The sequence below is a fragment of the Naegleria lovaniensis genome, assembly GCF_003324165.1.
Source record: "Naegleria lovaniensis strain ATCC 30569 chromosome Unknown tig075, whole genome shotgun sequence".
NCBI classification, from domain to species: Eukaryota; Heterolobosea; class Eutetramitea; order Acrasida; family Naegleriidae; genus Naegleria; species Naegleria lovaniensis.
Genome location: NW_025407899.1, coordinates 31937 through 44553, shown reverse-complemented (window position 1 = coordinate 44553; position 12617 = coordinate 31937). Strand labels below are relative to the sequence as shown.

Below are 12617 nucleotides of genomic sequence, written 5' to 3'. Positions count from 1 at the left end.
TTTAGAGAGGAACACAATCAAATACCATTAATGCACCCTGTCATGGACGCCGATTTATTACGAGATTTAAATATTCCACTTATTTTTTGTAACAACCAAGAATCATCATCTAAATTGCTTAAATTGATGATGGAAAAACGGAAAGAACTTTTGGATAAATCTAAGAGCCGCGAGGAGCTTTTGCATGATACAAGTAATAATGAACATGTTTTAGAAAAGGAGGCTGTTGTGGAAACAGCTGCAAAAATAGAGACGCCATCAACAATTCAACAATCCCTTCCACCGCAGCAGGTTCAGCAACCATTCTTGACAACCATCTCTAACATTTCTCGAGTGGATGATCAAAGTGAAAACTCTGAAAGCGAGGAAGAAACAAAAATGTACATTATGGAAGATGATAATTATGAAATTGGAGGTTTTAATACGATACAACAGCCGTTTTCACACGGAACAGAGCCAAAAGAAATCAACAACCAATCGTTTGAACCTGTCAAGACACCTCAAATTTTGGGTCATGTTTCTGAGCGAAAAGAAGAAAGCACAAAAACAGTGTCCTCTCCTTCTTCGGTTCAGTCCATAAGCTTATCAGCAACATCTACAATGGCTCCATCAACTTCAAGCGGCAACGCCCCACAAGTTACGGAACCAAAGAAAAAACGTAAAAGATCCAAGAAGAAGAAAGCAGATGAATCGCAACTAAGAAAGCGAGCTCAAACCTACACCTAATCCATTGGCTCATCTTGGAAAATTCTCCTGCTTAACTCATGAAGATGTCGCCTTCTATTTGAAGGGATTGAAGCAATTTAAAGCATTTCAAAAACAAACGGCTCTATCCAACGCTCTTCCTCCTCCATCCCCATTGTTTTTCAAGCTTAAAAAGATGGTTGAAGAAGAACAAGCAATTTATCGAAAAGCGTTATTTGACGATGCGTGGAATAATAGGCTCGTAAGATATTTTCACACCGATCCTTACATTATGGAACAAGTTGAGAAAATGAAACAAAAAAAGAAGCTCGATCGATTAGTACCACCTACAAGTGTCGCTTCTAATTTCCAGGATATGAAGCACGTCCTTCCACGACATTTTGAGCTTGTCAAATCGATGAATCTATTTAATTTGCAAGCAACCAAGATGTTGGTTTCAACGCCCGCTGGTGCAAGTTCTCTGCAAAATTTTGCTGATCCAATTTTGAAATTTTCCAAAACTATTTATCACACTTCAGACAAGTACTTTACCTATCATAGAAACACTCTTATTTATCAACAAGAGAGTGCAGAACAAATAGATGTAGATGATACTGCTGATGAGACATCTTCAACCGTTAAACCTGTCAAGATACCAAAATTACCTATCAGCACCAATATTTACAAAGTGGATGACCCATCCTTGAATCCTATATCTGCCATGGATAACTCATCAGCAGTCTCCACCGATCACTCAGCTATTAATGTTGTCTATGATCCTCTCAAGCATTTACAAAAATCCACATCTTCCATGAATGTATATTTACACCGTAATTTACCACAAGTGTCAGATGATTGCATTATTAATGATATTATATTACCAAGGTTTCCAGAAATTGATTTCGTTTGTGCAAGCAGCGCAATGTCTGCACTTGTGAATACTTTAGGTCCTAACTTCTCAGAGGAATGGTGTATTCCAGTAATTGCTAAACCTTATTCTAGCTCTACGACTAGTGGTGATACAACCGTGTCACAAAACAAGTTTACAATATTCTTAGAAAAACCCTTACTCAAAAAAGTATGGACGCAACGAGATGTGAATCAAATGTATTACAAGTATGCGATCAAAACAGTCTCTCTCAGAGAGCCATTGATTCATGTTCCCTCAAAGACAACCATTCCCACTTTAAATCTCGACGAGCAACAATCATGCGAAAATTTTTCACAGTTAGAACTCATGCATCGTGATGGAGAACCAATTTCATATAATTTATTTACACTTGGAAATTGGAAAATATTATTTCGAACAAAAATAGATGGAGCGTATAATGACGTCAAAACAGATCGAGCAACTGTTGTGAAATTAATCACCAAACTTGAATATCAAACAGAGAAAGGACTTGAACTTTCAACACAAAGCGAATTGGCAAAATGGTGGACCAATGTCTTTTTGAGACCTGCTTCTGCAATTATTGTGAATCGAGTAGATGTAGCACAAAATAGAGTTTGTAGAACAGAATTCAAACGAGTCAAAGATGTGCTTCCAGAAGTAGAGGATGAAGAGGAAGAAAATGAAAGATATTGGTCCAATGTGTTGACATCAAATTTGTCATCTCATGGAGTGGCTGGAGGAGGTGCAAATTGTGGATTTCAACCACAATTATCCATTCAAACTGTGTATGGAGTGTTGACAGAATTGATGAATCTCATCTCTACATTTAATGCGCACAACTTGCTTGATTATCGATTTTTGATTCAAAAGATGGCCAACGAACCATATATTCACTTGTTGGTGGAACATAGAAAATCATCCTCAGTTGATTCGTTGATACCAAGAAGTCAAAAATTTTATTATGATCTGCACATGGATTATGAGAAACATGGAGGAGTAAACGATCTAAATAAGATGGATTACATTCCTTGACATGGAAAAGCAAAAAGCAAATCCCATACACTTTTCCAATCAGACCCTCGCAGACGTCGACCAAAGAAAAACACAAAAGAAAAAACAAGGGTGGTGGCAAATCAGATCAAAGTACCAAGAAAGCAAAGCAGTGATGAGTTTATTAAAACGCAATTTTGCATTTGGTATATATACCCCTTTTTCTATGGTCTGTTTCTAAAATCCAATTCACTACTCAAAATGTGTTGGTAGTAGAGTTTTCATGTTGTAGTGAATCACAACATCACCAGAAGACTTTCCTTCAAGCTGCTTATTGAGAGAAATACGGCCAGCCTCTAAAATGGCTGTTGTTAACACAGATGCAGACAACATGGCTGCATGGCAACATGTGTCATTCTCAGTGATTGCATTTTGAATGACATCTACGGTTGGTAATTGTTGCTTGAGAAGATCCAAATCGGTGACCAGTGAATTTTCATACAAATAAACACACTCAACAAAACTTGCAAGACTCAAATAGCCATATCCATTTTGTCCAGAAAATCTGCCAAAAACATCAGGTGAATATTTCATAAATAGAGGATTAATAGAACGAAGCCCTGAACTAGCAGTAGCATCGGATGCTACTGTGTATCCACGATGAGCTTGATCGATTGTAATTTCTCCCTTACTACCTTGATACATGAATCGTTGTTGAGAGTGAACATCCGACTTCTTTGGTGCTACCCAAGAACTAGTATAGATGGCAGTACCTTTGAGACATTTAGAAAAGTTTTCCAATGATTCACTTGAATGTTCTTGTGAAATTTTGGAAGACAAGTCAACCCATTGTACAGTGAGGGTTATCGAGTCTTCAGTATTAATGTTAAATGGCTCATTGTTAGCGATACCATAGGATCCACTTGCGAAAACTCTGTATGGTCTCCAAAATCGTTGATGTGAGCTTCTTGTTTCCATTCCATTTAATGCCCAACAATGAAAATCAATATGATGCGAGTTTAAATAATAGGAAATATCACTATGAGATGCCCAATTCTTAAAAGTAATTAATTGTGAACTAGGTTGAGACATGTAACTCGAAAAATAAGAAAAATCTCCAATTTCATCAGCGTTCAAAATTCGATCTCGTGCATCTGAATAGATTGGATCCCATCTCTTGTGAACCTCCACACCAACCAGTACATGCTCTTTACGAATGGCATTAATCAATTCATAGTGATGTTCCAATTTTTGGACGAGTGGTTTTGCTACAAGTACGTGCATGCCACTGTTAATGCATTCCAATGCAATTTCAAAATGTGTATGATCTGGAGTGAATATAAAAACAACATCTCCCTTATTTAATCTTCTCAATCCTTCCCTATAGGCATGAATATCTTTTGCAACCGAATCCGCAGGAAATGTTTCTGTAAGATATTCATTCACAATAGACTCTGTCTTATCACTAGTCGTACCAGAAATATTTGCTTCAAAATTATATCTACTCAATCCTCTCTTCAAATGATTTCTAATTCCTGGAAATTTGGTTCCTTGTGTTCCAGCAAGGTAAATATTTTGTACTTTTCCTCTCCGACGTAAATCAAAAAGGGTTAGCAATACCACTCCGATGGGCTTATCCGATTGAGATGCTGATTCATGAACATATCCTGTAACGTATTCTCCAATACCAATGACCAGAACATTGGGTAATCTTTGAGTAGTGGTGTTTGATGAAGCTGAAGAGGAGGGTGTGGGGATGCCGTACGACAAGGAGTTAAACATTTTTTTTGCAAAAATAAAAATCTTTTGATATTTATTTTCCTTCAAAGAAATTCTCTGACACATCAGAACTCTTGTTGTTGTTGTCAACAATTATCAATTATTATAAATTGTTGTAAGAACACAAGTTTACTTCAATGATCGCGTTGAACCAACATGCTTATTCATCACAAAATTCCATAAATGTCAAAACGACATTTAGCTCGTCTTTTGGTTGAGAGGTCCAAATTAAGTACCGTTGCCTAACATGGCGAATTGGACGACCTTTCAAGAATAACAGCTCCCTAACTACAATTCTCGTACAAATGCTGTTTGTCAAACAAAAAAAAAAACACACCAAATGCCACACGATACGATGAAACAATATCTCGAGTTATTGCGTCTCCCTGAACAACAACAACAAGTTCAAGACAGCAATTCACTAATCACACAACTACAACCACACGATTCGAAGGAAATTGATCAAGCAGAGGCCATGGTCGGCTCTATCCTTCAAAAGCGTCATCAACAATTAGATCCACAACCATCAGTTGACTCTCAACAATTCATTTCTTCTTCTGTAACAATAACTCATCCATCCATGTATCAAATCCCATGTTGTTCCACATCCTCCGTTCCTAGTTACGACGCGTTATGGAATAACGACAATAAATCTCAACCTGGGCGTCATACGGTCGTCGTTCGCAATGGAAGCGCTCAGAGTGTTGATCGAACCAATGTTGTGACCTTGAGTATCAAACCCTCAATATTCCAAGAGGATGGTCATTCAAATTCAACAACCATGACTCGTCAACAACAACAAGAAGAAGAAGAAGCCTTGATTCGGTGTTTGAATGAATGGATGAACACTGATAAAGAACAGAGAGAACTCTTTGTACGACCGTCACAGGCCACAAACAACCTCATTCCTCCTCCTCCATCACGAATGAAACAAGAAGCACTTTCAATGTATCATCGTCCAATTTCTCCACCCATACAACAACACCATGTTGTCACCACCAAACCACAACAGCAACGATGTCCTGAAGTGTGTCGCTTCTTAGATGCTTTTCTCAGTTGCGCATTGTTTGGGCATTCACCAACTTTGGACACTTTATTTTCCAATTTAGTGAAAACGAGACAACAACCCCTGTCGAATGTTGGTTTGATGTCTGGTCAAAAGGCTTCTGAAATGATGATATCGTTACATGTTGACACAAAGTCTTCTTCCGTAAGACCTGCGGCAAGCGTTAGCAAACCTGTATTACCATCTTGTGTGACGTCAAAAATTTCTAAACCAAGCAAAATGGCGAACAACACAAAAAAAAATACAACTGTGAAATATTCTCCATAAATACGTTATTTGTCTGTTTTCTAGGTTAGATCAAAAGTCATTCCAAATGAATTTCTTCAAACGTCAGCTTGACCTGAGGAGCTGATTTCGCCACAAATTCCTTTGCTCTTCTCATTTTGGAATGAAAATCATTCACTAGAGACGTATTTTGCAAAAAGGAACAACAGCATTGGATGATAATGCATCGTAGTTGAGGCAATTCCTTAATGAGTCCAAGTAAATATAAACCATTCAAGTCGTAGGGAATCTTCAATACTTTCAATTTTTTAAACACCTTCAAGTGTTCCATTTCAATCTCTGTTAGTTGTTGATTTTCAATTTCCAATATTTCTAATGAATCACTACGGATGCGAACAGCTTTTACGAGCTCTTCCAAATAATTGTTATTAAAATTCTGAATAGATCTTGTGGTGAGTGTTGATGCACGAATATGTGGGTGCAATGAGATGGATCCAATCACTAATTGTTTCAACTTGACCAATGGTTGTAAAGCTTGCTCCAATAAAGTTGATAAATTCATGTATGTGAATTCTTGGAAATAAATACACAAGCTTGTAAGGTTTTGATATGGAAATCTTATGGTTGCATTAAAAATTGACAAACTAAGCTTCAATTGTTCCAAGTTCTGCATTTTTGAAAGGCTGTCAATTTGGTGTTGACTTAACATTTGACCTTGTAAACACAAGCTCTTGGTTGCCGAATACGCTTCGAGATGAGGTGGAGGTGGTGAGCACTTATTAGGGCTGAGAGTAGCATCGCTAAAAGAAGGTGAGAGGTTTTTTTGAGGGCGTGTAGAATGGACCCATCGGCGTGTCAACGGCAAAACATGCTTCATTGTTGAGGTAAACCCTGCAATACTCAACTTTTTGAGACGAGGAAATAAAAGATCATCCCCGAGAAATGATAAATTCAATTTCATGGAAGGAGATCCTACATCCAAATTCGAGAGAAGGACAGACAAATCCAAATCAATTTCATGTAGATTGTGCAGTTTTCTTAAAAATAGCTCCATCTCTTCAAATGAGCAAGTATTTTCTCGTTGATGTCGATCAATGAGTTCACTTTGCTCTTTTGAGGCACCATTTGGAAGCCTCTTTCCAGTGAATACGTCTCCAGTAATTACAGCATATCTGTGCAATTCCAAAAGAGGATTACCCCTTAATCTCAATATTTGTAAGTTACTGGTAAAATCTTCTGCAGAGCGCCACGTGTTCAAGGTCTTATTTGTGAGAATTGGATTGACCAGTTCAAGAATTTTCAATTTGTGTAAACTTGAAATGTGTTCTAGAGCATGTATTTCTTTCGGATCATTGCTTGTCGTACCGCTATGTGAGGAATCAGATGAGGGAGTATGTGCTGGGCTACTCGTGATGCTTCCAGGGCTAATGTGATGATGTGTCAGCGTGCATACAATTTTTAATCGCGCCAAATTTGGGCAGCAATTCACAATTAATTGCATGGTCTCAGCTGAAATTGTAGAAACAACAAACGAAAATTCCTTCAATTGTCTTGGAGTCCACATCAAGGTTTTGCTTCCTGAGTGTGACGAGCACAAGCCCAAAAATATAGGTATAACATCATCCTCGATAATTGACAGAAAGGTTAAATTTAAGGATTCCAGTGATGTACAGAGAGAGAGGTAATTCGTCATCGCCTTTCTAGATTTGTTACTCTCTGCTATGTTTGGAGTAATATTGGTTAGGCTTTTCACAGTCAAGGATTTGAGCTTGTTGATACATCTAGACTGCTTCATCAACTCAAATAACCTCAAGTCAATATGTTTGTCGATTTGCAGTTCTTCAAGTTTTATGTCACTCTCAAATAAATCTCGTAAGCAGCAGTTTAGAATATCATCATATGTAATAGCCTCCGAATACACGTCAGTAATAATGACAGTTCTTAAATTAGGCAGTTTTACCAGGTTGTGAGTGGTAAATCGTTTCAATTCTTCTCTATTTGAAATATCGTGCTTCATCACAAAAGACGTTTTGAATTTTCTTTCATATTCACAGCTATATCTACACAACAAATGACATGTAAGCCTAATTCCCCATAACACATCGTATTCTTCCATGAAGGAAAGAACCTCCATCCAAATGTTATAGTTTTCAAGAAATGTTTTTCTGGTCTCACTATTTAATTCAAATTTGAAAGGTAGTGGTTCTTTTTGCGATCCCACATCCGTGCATGGCAAGTTAGTTTTCTCTTTATGCAATTTTTCAAAGGTAGGAGTGGAGGATGAACTATTCAACGTGTGATACAAGTCACCAGTTAAGCTTTTGTCCATGGTCTGCATATTTCCAAGTGAGTGTGTTTGTTTAATCAACTGAGTGAGAGCAGAAGTGGTTGGTGGCGTGTTCTTACGTATCATATTTGTTGGGCATGATTGAAATAATTTACAGTCTTTAAGTGTTCGTTTTAACTCCAATTCTTGGATGTGAGAGTGTTCGATGCTAGTAGGGTTTGAGTGTGTGGCTGTTGTTGCTTTGGTTTGGTTCAATGCAAACGTTGGAGAAAAACCAATTGTTTGATCGTGATGATGATTCGGTGATGAACACGCTGCCTCAGTAGAATCAAAACAGTTTTCTTCTACTCTTTCCGAAGAATTTTTATAAAGATTCAATGTTGAAGTTGGTACTTCCAACAACAAGGCCTTCTTCTTGTCGGAGCCGTGCAAAACATTTTTTTTGTTGCTCGTCGATGAAGGAGACTTGTGATCGGTCCGAACTGCTGGTTTCTTGTTGGCTTGGTGACTGTATCTGCTGTTCATAGTTTGAGTCTGGTGATCAACAGGAACCATGTCGTTGATGATGTTGCTTGTCGAAAAATCATGTTGTTGTGTCGATCGTACCTGATGATGTTTCATTTTGTTTGAACCTGTTCGTTGGGCCAACAATTCTAAAACGAGAAATTGGGACATGTGACCAAACTTCAGTTACTTTTAAGGAAACTTTTCAAACCTGTTGAATTTTGAATAACAGAGGTTTGTCCCTGAACACAGATGAAGTAGCTCAAAACAAAACGGTAGATTGGATGTTTTATGTCCTTCAATTTTCTTTTTCTTTATTTATAACGTTTGGTTAATTGAAATGAACGGATTAAATTCGAGAAATACAGGTGACAAGACCGAGAGTTAGAAAAAAATGATGAACCAACACGATGAGGTGCAGCAGCAGGGACAGTGCATGAAAGAAAGCATTCCTAATATTCCTTTCGTTGTGGAATATATTAAGCCATGTTGTTTTTGCTTGTTGGGAATGACTTTTTTGTTAACATTTTGTGGAGTGTTCTTTTCAGTGTTGATCACACTGTAAGTTTTGTATATTGTCTTAAGGAAATAGTATGGTCTATTTATTTCAATCATATATGCGTTCTAAATGTTTAGCGATACCTACGAGTTTCGGTATAACCAGGAATCTCAATGTCTAGTGATGTATCCTCGAGTTGCTTGCTCGGAAGAAGTGAACCAAGGCCAAACGTGTATGGCATTGGTGTGTTTACAGCAAACGAATACTACATGGGTTTCCAATTACAAGGACTGCCCATCCATTCAAATCCGAACGGTTCTCCGATATCCTCAAAACACCAAGTTTTATAATTTGACTTCTGGTACTAATACAACATGTTTTGTGAATAGCATGAGCACGAGCAGTAGTTTTGTCTCATACACGGTGAATAATCAAGAAAAAGTTGTTTGGAAAATACTATCGGGATTGAGTTGGGGTTTATTAGGTGTGGTGATTGCACCCTTACTACTCGGATGCTTAGTTTTAATGTTCAGGATGAAAATTCCCATCCTTAAACAAAAGTTTACCCTCAAAAAACAACAATCACAAATGAAACACCAGCACGGAGAGGATTCAAAAGAGCAAGAACAACTTACATCTGATCCAAAGTCATCTGTTTCTACAGTGAACGGAAGTAACACTCAGCAAGAACAACTTTGCCAGATGAAGAACAACAAGAAGACCTGAAGGAAACCTTAGACATGGAAAATCCAATTGAAACTGAAAATAAGGAAATTGAACTTGAGGTTATAAGTTATGACTAAACAGTAAACATCATCTCCATCACTCGTGGTTCATGAGTCAAAAACGAAAAAATGAACTCTAGACAACGATCTTCATCTCTTCAATCCTCCTTCTCTCGGAACAAGCATTCCCAACAATCAAATCAGCAACGGCCCATACGGTTATTATTTCCTGCAACAACAGAGGAAGAACGAGAATTGCAAGAACAGCATTATATTCCATCCCGATACATTGTAGCCATAGGAGATGTTCATGGCCATTTACAAGCACTGCAAAAATTATTAAAAAAGTTGGAACAGCATCTAGGAAAGGATTTATTTGAAAAATATCATTTAGGTGTGTTTAAAACTGAATAAGAGGAATTTTAAAATTATATTTCATCTAATTCGTAAAATTGTTTTGTGCTTGCCTCTTGCCACTCATGACAAATTTAATGTTTAAAACAGTTTTCTTGGGAGATTATGTTGACAGAGGCCCTCAAATTAAGGAAACAATAGAATTCATGATTAGCTTAAAGAAACAACGAAAGCCAAATACCACTCATTTTCTAATGGGCAATCATGATCATGCATGTTCAATGTTCTTAGGTTTATTCGATGATGCTTTGGAGAATGGAAAATCGCTTGGTATCACATGTCAAAATTATACACGTGAATTTGAGCTATGGAAAGGTATACAAGAAGTCGCAAATAATATGCATCTTCAAGGCCGACGATGGGGCAGTGGGTTTGTTTATTCGAGTTTTAACACATTCTACAGCTATATTTGTGATTCAAATTCGCAAAAAGATATGGATGTGGTGGGTGACTTTAAAAAATTTCAATCTAAGGTTCCTGACGAACATAAGAACTTTTTTCGAAATTTACCTTGGGTGTTGTTTAACGAGGACAATATTTTTGTTCATGGTGGTTTTCACTCTTACACGAACTTGAAAGAACAGTTAGTGCCGTTGTTCAAGAGAGACATTTATCAACCAAGAGTAAAACCTCTTTCTGAACGAGGGTACATCGACATGGATGGCCACAAAGACACACATAGAAGAATTGTGAGTGGCCATGTTCAGGTGAAAAATGCCAAAGTGAGTTCGAAACGAGCCTTAATTGATATCAGTGGTGGTGTAACAGGAGAATTGTGTGCTTTAATACTACCATCAGCTAAGGTCATTACCACGGAAGAAAATTCTGTGCTTGTGAAAGGAGACATGGACGACGAGGAATTGCAAGAATTATTAAAGAGTGATTAAATTCCAACAAATTGTAATCTTTATACATGGCCATATTTATTGACACACGTCTATTCATTCACCTTCAAGAATCTCTTTCGCATGGCTTTGACTTTTTCAATCTTGGCAGTGAGCGAATTCTTATTTGTGTCCTTTTTCTTTGTAAATCGTTCTCTAATTTTTTCTCTTCTATCTTCTGCCTCTCTTTCTTTTTGCATTTCCTTTGATTGAGTCTTCACTCTGTGCGGTAAATGTCTGTGATTGGCAATCTTTCGCACCTCTTCAACGCTTCTATATCTCTCTATTAATTTTTGGTTATATTCAATTTGTTGTTGTTCCTTCTTGGTCATGCCACCACCTCTCAATGGAGCACTTCGTTCATCCTTCCAAATTCTAATAGCTTGATCGTCACTTCCACTATAAATATACCGTCCATCACCAGAATATTTCACACAAAACACTCGTTGCATTCTCTTGGTATGATAAACCTCACGTGCCTTGTAAGAAGTGGAATCCGTTCTGAAAATACGAATGGTCTTATCGTAACCAGCAGTCACAATTTCTGTACCACTTGGATTGTAGTCAACATCCATCACTGCATTTATATGGCCTGAATGCATCATGAGTGGACCCTTTTCCAAAATTCTCATGTCAAAGGTATATACATTGCCATCTTCATTTGCTGCTGAGAAGTGGAATGGATTCATTGGACTCCAACAAACCTTATTAGATTTTGTTTGCATAGTCACAGCACGAATCATTTGATTGGTTTTCATGTCATACAATCCAACTGTTCTGTCACGTGCACAATATGCAATCAAATTCTTCTCAACCTTATTAAATTTAACGCTATAAATGGTTTCAGTCGAGGTTGCAAGCTCATACTCTTGTTTACAAACCAGTCTTGATGAATTACCTGGAATTAAGGAAGATGAACTATTTCCTGAACAATCCCAAATTTGAACGTATTCATGTCCACTGGTTACCACAATTGGGTCACTATAATGATGATCAATACAGAGTAAGGCATTATGTGAAACAACATCTTGAATAGGAGTGGCATACGAAGGTAACTTGGTTGTTGCATTACTATTGCTCTTTCCCACATAATCTGCCAAAGTGTATCCAATACTTCCAAATTTTGTACTTGCCATATTCGGATTTACATTGGCCACTTGTAAATTCAATTCCCATCTCTTTAAATGCTTGTCAGTTCCAACAGTAAAATAAAACGAGTTCTCACTCGAGTCCGATGAATGTCTATAGGGTGGAATTACAATTCCATTCACAAATCCATTATGAGCTCTATCAATGGCATAAATCGTCTTTCTCTCCGTTAAATCCCAAACTCTAATTTGACCATCACAGCTTCCACTAATGATATGAATGAGAGAATTAGGATCCGTACAAATACATGTAGGTGTATCTGCATGTCCCGATAAATCAGCAAGAAAAGGCTTTGCATAAATATTATCAATTTTTGCAGCATTGATGGCTCTCATGTATTCACGAGGCTTTTCAAACCGATGAATGAGTTCGGGATTTGGATCGGAAAAGTGTCGGGTGGTTTCATAGGAAGTTCTTCGTGTATGGGCATCATCATCTCGGGAGATGGTTGTAATTTTTACCATTTTGTTTCAATACTGGTTATTGTTGAATTTGTTTTTGAATTTGTTGTTGTTGTTG

At 37.5% G+C, this 12617-nt stretch overlaps 8 protein-coding genes across 8 annotated transcripts; 5 read left to right on the top strand and 3 right to left on the bottom strand.

Moving 5' to 3' along the window:
- Positions 1-30: 30 nt before the first annotated feature.
- On the top strand, positions 31-726 carry C9374_013814 (uncharacterized protein; the record flags this gene model as incomplete). The annotated part of the gene is made up of 1 exon (XM_044689732.1): positions 31-726. The coding sequence occupies one exon, from the start codon at positions 31-33 to the stop codon at positions 724-726; it is 696 nt and encodes a 231-aa protein (XP_044541722.1).
- A 154-nt stretch (positions 727-880) lies between these two features.
- C9374_013813 (uncharacterized protein) lies at positions 881-2608 on the top strand (the record flags this gene model as incomplete). Its single annotated transcript, XM_044689731.1, has 1 exon — positions 881-2608. The coding sequence occupies one exon, from the start codon at positions 881-883 to the stop codon at positions 2606-2608; it is 1728 nt and encodes a 575-aa protein (XP_044541721.1).
- Positions 2609-2818: 210 nt separating this feature from the next.
- C9374_013812 (uncharacterized protein) lies at positions 2819-4348 on the bottom strand (the record flags this gene model as incomplete). Its single annotated transcript, XM_044689730.1, has 1 exon — positions 2819-4348. One exon carries the CDS (start codon positions 4346-4348, stop codon positions 2819-2821), a length of 1530 nt encoding a protein of 509 aa, XP_044541720.1.
- Positions 4349-4685: 337 nt separating this feature from the next.
- Positions 4686-5678, top strand: C9374_013811 (uncharacterized protein; the record flags this gene model as incomplete). Its single annotated transcript, XM_044689729.1, has 1 exon — positions 4686-5678. The coding sequence occupies one exon, from the start codon at positions 4686-4688 to the stop codon at positions 5676-5678; it is 993 nt and encodes a 330-aa protein (XP_044541719.1).
- A 37-nt stretch (positions 5679-5715) lies between these two features.
- On the bottom strand, positions 5716-8478 carry C9374_013810 (uncharacterized protein; the record flags this gene model as incomplete). The annotated part of the gene is made up of 1 exon (XM_044689728.1): positions 5716-8478. The coding sequence occupies one exon, from the start codon at positions 8476-8478 to the stop codon at positions 5716-5718; it is 2763 nt and encodes a 920-aa protein (XP_044541718.1).
- A 577-nt stretch (positions 8479-9055) lies between these two features.
- On the top strand, positions 9056-9652 carry C9374_013809 (uncharacterized protein; the record flags this gene model as incomplete). The annotated part of the gene is made up of 1 exon (XM_044689727.1): positions 9056-9652. One exon carries the CDS (start codon positions 9056-9058, stop codon positions 9650-9652), a length of 597 nt encoding a protein of 198 aa, XP_044541717.1.
- Positions 9653-9780: 128 nt separating this feature from the next.
- Positions 9781-10952, top strand: C9374_013808 (uncharacterized protein; the record flags this gene model as incomplete). The annotated part of the gene is made up of 2 exons (XM_044689726.1): positions 9781-10045; positions 10156-10952. 2 exons carry the CDS (start codon positions 9781-9783, stop codon positions 10950-10952), a joined length of 1062 nt encoding a protein of 353 aa, XP_044541716.1.
- Positions 10953-11002: 50 nt separating this feature from the next.
- Positions 11003-12562, bottom strand: C9374_013807 (uncharacterized protein; the record flags this gene model as incomplete). The annotated part of the gene is made up of 1 exon (XM_044689724.1): positions 11003-12562. One exon carries the CDS (start codon positions 12560-12562, stop codon positions 11003-11005), a length of 1560 nt encoding a protein of 519 aa, XP_044541715.1.
- Between the last annotated feature and the right edge of the window lie 55 nt (positions 12563-12617).